Here is an 11,115-nt window from a genome sequence, read left to right on the forward strand (position 1 = left end):
TTCCCTTCGGTATTAACTTCGTTTGGTTTACAAACATCTCTTACGTTAGATTTGAAACTTTTCGACGATTAGAATCCCTAAAATAATTTTGTAAACCTTCTAATTCTAAAAATGCGACGTATTTTATAATTGTAGCGTTCCCCATTTTTAAACTGCCAATCTACCATTTGCGAACTTCCCGCCAAGAGTTTTAAATTCAGTCCGCTAGAGGCGCTGCGTGTTAGTTAACCTCTCAATCCTCGGCGCGTATATGGAAATTATTACGAGAAGTTTCCAAAACATTTAAATACATTTAAAGATTACGCACTATATGGAAATTATTACGAGAAGTTTCCAAAACATTTAAATAACGCTAGAAAACCTAGCTATTTTTGGACACCATAGTTTAACTTTAGACCACGTTAGGATTATTTTGGACACTAATGTCATTTCTGTAAAAACTTGCTTTTAATATTAAACCATAGAAACTGTTCATGTTGGGAGAACTTTTGAATACAAAAAATATCCTTATATACACTATACATATAAAGTTATGGGATGTTTCACTGTTCTGTTGGCAGAGAGTTGAAAACACTTTTTTTTATGATGCCAATAGAGTAATGACCCAGTGTATATCAATCAACATCATATCATCCATATCTTTGCTCATTGTTATCTTCATAGCTATACCAGGGTCCAGTGGGAGGGATACACAAATAGGTCAGAAAATCTCTGGGTCAGGGGCCCAGGGTTGTTTAAAACACTGCTTGCTTAGCGACCAAAATCAATTAGATTAATCGGAATGTGCAATTTTCTTCGGTTAATAATTAAAAGGGTATTAGGATATTTATTTTATTAGATATGATAAATAAGAAAATACAAAATTGATTTATTTCTCTTTTTGGGTTTTTCTTGAGTAAGATTAATTAATGTTATTAAAAGATATACTACTACACTGGTCCCAACTCCCAAGGACTAGTTTAAAAATTATCCTTATTTCCCAGACTGCTCTCAATCAAGGAATGACCAAAATACTCTCGGCCGCATGGCGTCACGCGGGAGTGCTATTTCCACCCGGGGGGGGGGGGGTGAGAATAGAGCGTAGGCTATTTCCACCCGGGGGTGAGAATAGACAATCTCTTATTTATTTCAAGCCAGGGGGTGTCAAGCCCAATGTCCAGTTTTAAAAAAATCCTTATTTCCCACCCTGTACTCCCAAGGACTAATTTAAAAAATATCCTTATTTCCCAGACTTATTGACGGCGGTTAGGGAAAAGTAAATAAGCTGTCTGCTAGACGTTCCCTTTTTTGGCAATTGTACTTTGTAGTGAAATTGAATTCCTTTGTTACGGTAACGGTTCCTCCTTTAAAGGCTTTAATGTATTTTTATTGATTATTAAAAAGAGTATCTATATAAAAGAAAGCTCTTAAAAAAAGTTGAAGCTTTTTCTCTTTTTTAACCCCCAAAACAGAACAGTGTGAGTAACTGTGAAAGAAAAACAACGTTAATATAAGCCTTACCTGGTAAGAATGTATATTAAACTGAGGGGAAACGCGGTAGGATTGCACTTTAAGTGACCCACCCAACTAACAATGGTTTCTAATTAATTGGACCCTGAGGAGTCCGAAAAAAGTAGTTAAAAAATTATTTGGCCGCCGCAAATTGGTGAAAATATTTTTTGGAAAATTTTAAAATCCATGCACTTACCGCCATTACGAACGCTATCCGCTCAACGCATTCTGCACTCAATCTCGCAAAATAAGCCGGGAGCGACTGTGAAAAATTAACGTACTCGCGCCGGAGTTATAGCTATGGAATTTTTTAAGCTTACGGAAACCGTTCATTTCTGATAAAAGGACTGAAATATAATGCGAGAAAAACAAATGTTTTGGGGAAATCTTTGAAATTTTGGGAAATGCCGTAAGATTTTTTGGAAATTTGATAAATGTGAAGGACGATATTTTGGAAAGGATGTCAAATTATTTGGGAATTTGACAAATGTGAAGGACGATATTTTGGAAAATGTGTCGAATTATATGGGAATTTGATAAATGTGAAGGTCAATATTTTGGAAAAGGTGTCAAATTATTCGGGAATTTGATAAATGTGAAGGACGATATTTTGGAAAAGGTGTCAAATTATTCGAGAATTTGATAAATGTGAAGGACGATATTTTGGAAAAGGTGTCAAATTATTCGAGAATTTGATAAATGTGAAGGACGATATTTTGGAAAAGGTGTCAAATTATTTGGGAATTTGATAAATGTGAAGGACGATATTTTGGAAAAGGTGTCAAATTATTCGGGAATTTGATAAATGTAAAGGACGATATTTTGGAAAAGGTGTCAAATTATTCCTGAATTTGATAAATGTGAAGGACAAAATTTTGGAAAATTCGTCAAATTATTCCTGAGTTTGGTAAATGTAAAGGACGATATTTTGGAAAAGGTGTTGACATTTATCAAATTGCCGAAAAATAGGCAATATATAGTTGCAATGACTTCCAAAATATTGATGTTGACGTTTGTTAATTGACCAATAGTTTGTCCCCTTTTCCAAAATATTACTGAAATAACTAGACGCCTTTTCTAAAATATTTTTGAAATAAATTGACGCCTTTTCCAAAATATTGTTGAAATAAATTGACGCCTTTTCCAAAATATTGTTGAAATAAATTGCCGCCTTTTCCAAAATATTGTTGAAATAAATTGACGCCTTTTCCAAAATATTGTTGAAATAAATTGACGCCTTTTCCAAAATATTGTTGAAATAAATTGACGCCTTTTCCAAAATATAGTTGAAATAAATAGACGCCTATTCCAAAATATTGATGTTGACATTTGCTAACTGCCCAATAATTTGTCGACTTTTCCGAAATATTGTTGAAATAAATTGACTCCTTTTCTAAAATATTGATGTTGACATTTGGTTCTTTCTCAATAATTTGTCGCCTTTCCCAAAATATAGTTGCAAAAAAAAACGACTCCTTTTCTGAAATATTGACGTTGGCATTTGCTAATAGCTGCTTCAATAAATTTTCTATCAAAGTTTCAAGTAGGAGTAATAATCTAACGCGAGGACAGGAGATGCAGCTTCGCGGCAGAATAGACAACATATTAATCTTTGTGCTTTTGAAGAACGCGTCGTCTGCTACTCATTCTGGAGTGAGAAATTGAAGAAAAACTTGAAATATGTAAACTTCAAGCACAGACTCAAGCAGTGCAACCGTGTAAGGGGAAATACCTGTCGCATTCCCGAATGCAATAGCTACACATTTTCAAATAAAAATATAATAGCGATTTCCACTGACTGCTCGCGGAGCGCTCCCATGGAGCCATATAAATGGGAGAAGTAGTTCTCGGCTTCGTTAAAGACTGTTTTTGCTAAATCAGGGTCTCCTATATTTATTGCTCCATGGAAGCGCTCCGAGAGCAGTCAGTGGAATTCGCTATAAGTTTTCATCGGTTTCCCAAAGAAGAACCCGTTAAAAACTGGATTTTTGGCATGGCGCGACCGATTTTTTCAACCGACGGTGGCGCAAGCAGCTTGCCTCGTGAAGCGCGTGGTCGGGTGCGCTATGCCAGAAATTTTCTATCAAAGTTTCCCCTCTTCTCTCGTGTCGGGGGGGAAACCACGAAGAGAGAAATTTATTGAAAGAGCTATTTCCCTATAATTTGACACCTTTTCTAAAACATAGTTGCAATAGCTCTACGCCTTTTATTTCAAATTTTTTTTACAAAAAATGAAATTTCCATTTTCCCAAAAATACTCCCATTCACATTTGACAAATATCCCAAGGATTTGACACATTTTAATAATAATAATAATAATAATATTTATTTCGTAACCCAAAGCTACTGGCAACCACAGAAGCATGAGCCTATATAATGTGGTTACAAAATAATGTTGAGTGAATTAAAAAAAAATTGACTTTTTCCAAAATTTACCGTTATCAATTATCGAATTCCCAAAAAATTCAACGATTTTCCCAAAACATTTCAGTTTTTCTCGCATTTATATTTCCGTCCTTTTATCAGAAATAAACGGTTTCCGTAAGCTTAAAGAATTCCATAGCCATAACTCCGGCGCGAGTCCGTCAATTTTTTAGAGTCCCCCCGGCTTATTTTGCAAGATTGAGTGCAAAATGCATTAAGTGGATAGCGACTTCAATGGCGGTAAGTGCACGGATTTTAAAATTTTCCAAATTTTTTTTGACAAACTTGCGGCGGCCAAATAATTTTTTAACTATTTTTTCGGACTCCTCAGGGTTCAATTAACAAGAAACCATTGTTAGTTGGATGGGTGTACCCCAGGGTCCAATCCACCTTATTCCCTATCGCCGGAAGTTAGGGTTAACTAAGGGAATTCGGGGCAGGGCCGGAAATAAGGAAAATTTGTTATAGGACATGTGTCCAGTGACCCCCTGTTTGACTGGAAAATTTATAGGACATTGTCCACTGGAGGTTGCAAAAATGGTGTCGCTTCTCCATAGTCAAGGTATCAAAACTTCGGAAAATTTATAGGTCAAAATGTCCAGTGACCCCCTTAGTTTTTAAAAAAATTATGAGACATTTTAAAATTGTGTCCTGTGCTTATTTCCGGCCCTGATTCGGGGGAAAGGCAAAGGGTCGTCGTCTGCTTAAGTCGTGAATCGGCTGCTACAGTCAGGAAAATTACAATTCCGTGAATTTCCGTTAGTTTTAAACGTTTTAAAGCGATTAAACTTGTCAGAAATAATTTCTTATTGGAAAATTATTGAAAAGCTGAGGTATGCAACTTGTTTGACGATAAATATTAATAATAATAATAATAAAATGCAAATGAAAAAAGTTTTTAAAATATACTCTCGTTTTTCAGCTTCATCATTTAGCCAAAACGTCATAACTCGAAAAACTACAAATTTTGGTATATTATTATATTTAATTTTTATTGACGAACATAAATGTTTATGACGTGACATAACCAACATGGTTCATCACTGTGCTGTACCACGATGTAAAAGCTCGAGTTTAAAATCCAACAATGTTTCATTTCACACGTTTCCAAATAATCTTGATAGTAAAAAAAAATGGGCAAACTTGGCTAAAATCGATACAGAAAGAGTTAAGAAAAGCACACTAATATGTTCACTTCACTTTGAAGATAAGGATTATCTAGAAAGGCGTGGGAAGAAGATTTTAAATAAACATGCTTGCCCCACTATATTTCCTTGGACTACTTACGAAGGTGGAAAACCTACCATTAGACCTGAAGAATATTTTCAAGACGTTTTTGTTGTTCCTTTATCAGACCAGGTGGCTTCAACCAGTGGTCTTAAAAGCCAGACAACTTTAATAGTTGATGGAGTGACAATAGAAGAACGAACAAATCTGAATAAAAGTTTAATAGGAAGTTCTCACGATACATTTGTAGTTCCTATAATGGATATAAGTCAAGATGAAGTAGCTTATACACAGAGAAGTTTGACCACATTAGTCACTGAAGGTTTAACGATAGAAGAACGGAGGGAAAAACAGCTTGCAAACTCTAAAACTGAATTGAACAAAACTGTTACCCAAGAAAACGGTAACCCTATGGATTTTCAAACTGAACAGAGAAGTTTGACCACATTAGTCACAGAAGGTTTAACCATAGAAGAACAGAGGGATAAACTACCTACAAAATCTAAAACTGGACTGAACGAAACTGTTGCTCAAGAAAATAAAAACACCATGAAAACTGAAACTGTTCTGGAGACGGTCCTTCAACCAATGCGCCATTTCCGAGATGACACATACATTCGAAATATGAAGAGGTTAGATAAAGTGCTTCATTACAGAGACTGACAACGTGTCCAAAACCACATACCTTTAGCGAATTCCACTTGGGTAGTTTAAATGCAACTACAAAGTTTAAAATTACAACATCATTCATTTAGTATTCCACTGCAATAAAAAAAATTTCCATGAAGTTGATGCAACCAAAGATCATCCTAGTTTTGTTAGTTTAAGATGCTCTATGAAACAACAATCCAAAACTAGCAAAACTTTAATGATCTTTGGTTGTATCAACGTCATTTGGATGGAGCAAAACATTGGCCTCACTTTTGCAGCGTAATTTTACAAAAATATTGTATAAAGACAGATTATTGTATTATACACCAATGTGCTTTGGACTGTTGCCAATTTGACCACTTTAGGTCTAAAGTGCCAAGTGGAATTCACTATTTGAAAAGTAGCATTTGCATGCTGAAAGCCAAGATTCTGGGTTTTTACCTTCCTTGTCAGTCCCTTTAAAGGAACTCAAGGATTGGTGAAAGTTTGATATAATTTTCTAATTTGCTAAATTACTGAACTAGATTTATATTCTGAATTACAGATTCACAAAGAGTGCAAGTTCTGTCGAAGACGAAACGGCGGTTAAAGATCCGTTAAAGGAACAACAACCATTTATAGAAGAATCTTTAACTCCAGAATCTACAAACACTAGTACACGATGCTCGCAACAAAGTTTGACACAGACTTCTGGAAGTACAGAAAGCCCAATATCTCTATCTACAGTTTGTAGTCCCACTAAGGAAGAATTAAAGGCCAAAAATTTAAATCTACTAAAGCAAATTCAAAGGGAAAAGTTTTCAATACTACGCTTCCTTGATGATTATGATGTTAAGTATTACACCGGCTTTCCGTCTTACGCACACTTGTGGAGCTTTTTCCAATTTCTACTACCTGAAGCTGCTGGGTTGAAATATGTTGGGAAACAACCAAGAAATCCCGAAATGTCTGAAGATTATGACCATTTTGAGTCGTCACTACGAAAACCTGGGCGAGTTAGGAAACTGGCCCCTATGGAAGAATTTTTTATCACTCTTTGTCGATTGAGGAAGAATTTACCAGAAAAGGTTCTAGGTGACTTGTACAATGTGTCTCAAGGTTATATATCAAAGATACTCAATACATGGATTTTATTTCTGCCACAAAAACTGCAGTGCTTACCCATATGGCCTACAGCTGAACAAGTGAACCTACAAACGCCAGAAGTGATCAAAAAACATTTTCCAAATTTAAGGATAATTTTGGTTTGTTCTGAATTTTACTTAGAAATGCCATCAGCTCCAGATGCGCAAAGGGAAACTTTTAGCTCTTATAAACACAGTAATACGGCTAAGGGATTGTTTGGCATTTCTCCAGGTCCCAATGGTCATCTCACCTACTATTCAAATGTTTACGCGGGAAGAACTTCTGATAAGAAAATTTTTAGCCACTGTCATTTAGTTGACCAGCTTGTTGAAGGTGATCTTGTAATGGGTGATCGTGGATTTGATATTACAAAAGAATTAGCACCAAGAAATGTACACTTAGTCATCCCCGATTATTTAGGTCATAGAGATCAGTTCAGTGAAACTGAAGTCAACAGGAGTAGAAACATAGCAAAAACTAGAATCCATATCGAGAGAGCGATTAGAAAGATTAAAGAGTTCCAAATACTGTCAGGTGACATTCCGATAACTTTATCCCCCGTGCTTGATAAAATTTATATGATCTGTTGCCATCTATCCAATTTCTGTGGACCACTTATTAAAACGAGTTTAAATGATCAAAGTGTATCAGCAAATTTGAAAAAATCCCTTGTTTGAAATAATTAAAAGCTGACGGACTTCTTATTGTGTAAGCACGAGAATTAAAATTTAATAACCAACCAATTTTCAAGTATACGAGAAAATGCTTTATTCAAACTAAAAGTTGAATTAACCCGACTAGTTTTGATTATTGTTCAAACCATTTCAAATTCGATTGTTATGTTTTCTTTTGTCGTAATGCCAACTCTTTGGCAAAGTATGGTAATAAGTAGTCGTAGTACGTTGTACAGAGTTTAGGGTACATAATTTTATTGATGAATGCGTCATTTCTCTTAATAAGTGTGAACTCCAGGTCAGAGGGTGGAACGTAAACAACGAAGTAACACTCCGAAACATTAGCAACCAACATTTGGCCTTGCGTTTGAAAATAATATTCATGGTTTTCTTTTAACTTGTAAGGATATTGATCATTTGTCTCATCCATCACTAAATAGAAGTCTGTTTCTTCTTTAACCCGTTGAGCGATAGTTTTCTTTTTTTGATAGAGGGAAAACGGGCATTTTATTTCCACAAGGTACAGCTTGTCATCTTTCATCAAAATTCTGTCTGGACTAGCTCCTAAAAATGGTATTTTTGGGTTGACCAACAAGCCAACAGTTGAATGTTGTTGCATTTCAACTTTTGATAAAAAGAGTGCAAAAGCTGCTGCTTCTGTATTTATACCATGTCTGACAGAGGGCGTTGTAAAAAACTTTCTTTTTTGAACAAATGTGTTCACACGGTCAGTGTCGGCTTTCATTTTACAGAATGTGCCAAAAGTCGAGGCAGTTAACCTAATAGCTCTTTGTTTAAACCAAAACGGATTATGGCTCTGGAGACGGGTTTTTTCTTCAATACCTTTCGCTTCAGCTAGACTAACATTAATAGTGGCAATAACATTTTTTTCTTCATCTGATAGGTTTAAATATTCTGAAGGTAAACAGTATTCTTCAGTTTGTCCAATTTTGTGCCATAGCTCTTGGTGTAGTTCCACAGTAATGGGGCAGCTAACTCTTGGCAAAACAGGAATGCAGCTGTTGCTTTCTATAGGTAGATAGATAAATAAATAAAAGCTTCATTGGGAACAGCTAGCTCTGGTGCATCTGAATTGTAATTATTGATTGCCCGATGGGAGTTTTATGCCTTTCTCCGCAAGGACAGTAATGGCCGCATCCAAGTCCAACTAACATTAGGATGCTTCCAGTATCGGGGGATGGCAACAAAAGGCATAAAACTCCATTGGTGCAACTTACCTATAGTGTTTATAACCGGTAAGTTATCAATTTTTTTGAAAAGAGCAACCAACTGCTGTATTTTCTCTTTCGTCACAGGTTGTGCCCAATCTGGCATTGGGTTAAAAGTTTTCACGATGCAACCAAGTGGAGATTTTTGGTATTTTTCAGGATTATGTTTCACAAACTGAATATCGCTGAAAAGCAAGGGCTCGTCTGTTTTGGGACGCTTAACGTGCCACATTTGTAGTCGCGATGTACAAGATCCTTTGGTAATGGTCTCAGCCTGTAACCGCACTAAGTCTACGAGTTCATAAATGGTAGCGGCCAAATGCTTGCATTGGCCGGCGATGCCAGCAGGGCAAGAGCATGTTGCCCATTTAATTTTACATGTTTCAGTATTAAAACATAAATGCAAAATATAGTTTTTTGCCTCATGGCTGGTTCGCAGATAGCCCTTACAAAAGAAAAACTGTCCTGCATGTTTGTTTCCATGCTAATGATTGAACCCTCACGGAAAAGTGCCCACCCTTGAAACTGGTGTGTTTTTGACTGAATGAATGAGTTTATCGCGTCCTCCGATATATTTCTAAGGATCACTTTCTTAGACCAGCCTTCCAAGGGTGTAACCCTTCCTTGAAGTCGCAAAAGTCCTTGTTCTGATATTGAAGGATTAGTTCGCAACACTTCTAAACACTTTTTGCAAGAATATTCATCTATATTTTCAATGTTCTTTTCTTCTAACCCAATACATGTAAAGTGATACCATTCTAAACAAGTTTCACATTGGATCATAGCTTTAGATGGATCATTCCGCTGTCTGCAAATACAGTACAAACGATTCTTGTCATTTGATTGTTTCTGTTTTGATGTTGAAATTTCATTGTCATCATCATCTGATTCACATAGTTTTTTTCTTTTTGTGGAAGTTTTATCTTTTGCTTTCGGCATAGCGAAGTTATTTCTGTATTAATATTTACTTTTCCGTGTGATCTTGCATGGCTTCATTCGTTTTGATCTAGTCAAGTTAACATTCATAATATTGATTATAGGTTATGACTTTTTGTCTAAATGATGAAGCTGAAAAACTAGAGTATACCAAAATTTGTAGTTTTTCGAGTTATGACGTTTTGGCTAAATGATGAAGCTGAAAAACGAGAGTATATTTTAAAAACTTTTTTCATTTGCATTTTATTATTATTATTATTAATATTTATCGTCAAACAAGTTGCATACCTCAGCTTTTCAATAATTTTCCAATAAGAAATTATTTCTGACAAGTTTAATCGCTTTAAAACGTTTAAAACTAACGGAAATTCACGGAATTGTAATTTTCCTGACTGTAGCAGCCGATTCACGACTTAAGCAGACGACGACCCTTTGCCTTTCCCCCGAATTCCCTTAGTTAACCCTAACTTCCGGCGATAGGGAATAAGGTGGATTAACAAAAAACCATTGTTAGTTGGATGGGTCACGTGAAGTGCAATCCTACCGGAAAGGCCCTTTTTAACACTGGTAAGTGGTAACACTAAATCTTTGTTTATGGCCATACTTTTTATTATTATTAAAATGTTACGTATTTTATCATAACAGGAAAACTGTACAAAGTATGATGGAATTTGTTAAAGAATGTCGTGTTATGGTCGAACGTTTAAGCTGGTAAGGGATGAATATAATGCAAATTGGATCATGTCAACAAGGCATAACGGATCCAAACCTATTGAAACTATTATACCTTGAAAAGAAATAGATCTTTCTTGCTGTTTAAAAAATAAAAAATGCTAGCAGAATAAATAATTTATACGAAGCTAGTTGTAGTTGTATTCAGAAAATGTGCTTGACTAAATCCCTAGTCTTGAACAAAAGTGTCACAATTTAAGCATTGCTATGTTTTTCTTAGGTTTTTATAGCGAAAGCTACAATGTATGGGGAAACACTCCTTGTCTGTTTTTGATTTGCCTTCAGTTTGAAAAATTATTTTATTTTAGGGTAGATTTACAATCTCACCAACTCTCTTTACAAAATTCCGAAATGAGTTTAGTAAATCTTCAACGGTTGGCAATTAAAGAGGTATTTGCGAAATTATTGCAATATTCCTTGTTTTAGGCAATCTGGAAGTTATTGAAACTTTGTTTTTAGGAAATGGACTACGAGGAAGAATGTAACTATGATCACTTGAGCAAAGATGATCTAATCAATGAAGTAAAAGCTAGAGATGATCGAGTTAGGAAACTGGAAGCCAAGGTATTTTTCAAAGCATAGGGGTTTTTTAGCAGTGTGAAATTAAGCACAGAGATATGAGAAAA

At 35.4% G+C, this 11,115-nt stretch overlaps 3 protein-coding genes across 8 annotated transcripts in view; 2 read left to right on the plus strand and 1 right to left on the minus strand.

The window, feature by feature from the left end:
• Window positions 1-643: 643 nt before the first annotated feature.
• LOC149679374 (uncharacterized) overlaps window positions 644-11,115 on the plus strand; it is a 64,011-nt gene continuing 53,539 nt past the window's right edge. Inside the window, exons 1-4 of one of the 2 annotated variants that reach the window (XM_089835112.1) lie at window positions 644-1,503; window positions 10,403-10,468; window positions 10,798-10,879; window positions 10,949-11,053. In XM_089835112.1, the coding sequence (XP_089691238.1) occupies window positions 10,419-10,468; window positions 10,798-10,879; window positions 10,949-11,053 (237 nt within the window). In that variant the 5' untranslated portion in view covers window positions 644-1,503; window positions 10,403-10,418. Of the gene's footprint in view, window positions 1,504-10,250; window positions 10,325-10,402; window positions 10,469-10,797; window positions 10,880-10,948; window positions 11,054-11,115 lie in introns of those variants that run through there. The other variant, XM_089835115.1, reaches the window with a different exon arrangement.
• On the plus strand, window positions 4,110-7,595 carry LOC149679375 (uncharacterized). Of its 4 annotated transcripts, none has more exons than XM_089835068.1 (4): window positions 4,110-4,748; window positions 4,838-5,206; window positions 5,270-5,774; window positions 6,338-7,595. In XM_089835068.1, exons 2-4 carry the CDS (start codon window positions 4,948-4,950, stop codon window positions 7,593-7,595), a joined length of 2,022 nt encoding a protein of 673 aa, XP_089691194.1. In that variant the 5' UTR covers window positions 4,110-4,748; window positions 4,838-4,947. The 4 variants fall into 4 exon arrangements, with proteins under 4 accessions (XP_089691194.1, XP_089691196.1, XP_089691192.1 ...); XM_089835070.1 differs by having other exon boundaries at window positions 4,838-5,774; window positions 6,338-6,867; window positions 6,948-7,112; XM_089835066.1 differs by having other exon boundaries at window positions 4,838-5,774.
• LOC149679376 (uncharacterized) lies at window positions 7,639-9,053 on the minus strand. 2 transcript variants are annotated; one of them, XM_089835099.1, is made up of 3 exons: window positions 8,831-9,053; window positions 8,262-8,621; window positions 7,639-8,156 (listed from the first exon to the last, which is right to left on the minus strand). In XM_089835099.1, exons 1-3 carry the CDS (start codon window positions 9,051-9,053, stop codon window positions 7,756-7,758), a joined length of 984 nt encoding a protein of 327 aa, XP_089691225.1. In that variant the 3' UTR covers window positions 7,639-7,755. The 2 variants fall into 2 exon arrangements, with proteins under 2 accessions (XP_089691225.1, XP_089691224.1); XM_089835098.1 differs by having other exon boundaries at window positions 7,639-8,621.

The sequence above is a fragment of the Phalangium opilio genome, unplaced genomic scaffold (assembly GCF_054372755.1).
Source record: "Phalangium opilio isolate 3A_F unplaced genomic scaffold, DU_Popi_V2 ptg000041l_1, whole genome shotgun sequence".
In the NCBI taxonomy this organism is placed as follows: domain Eukaryota; kingdom Metazoa; phylum Arthropoda; class Arachnida; order Opiliones; family Phalangiidae; genus Phalangium; species Phalangium opilio.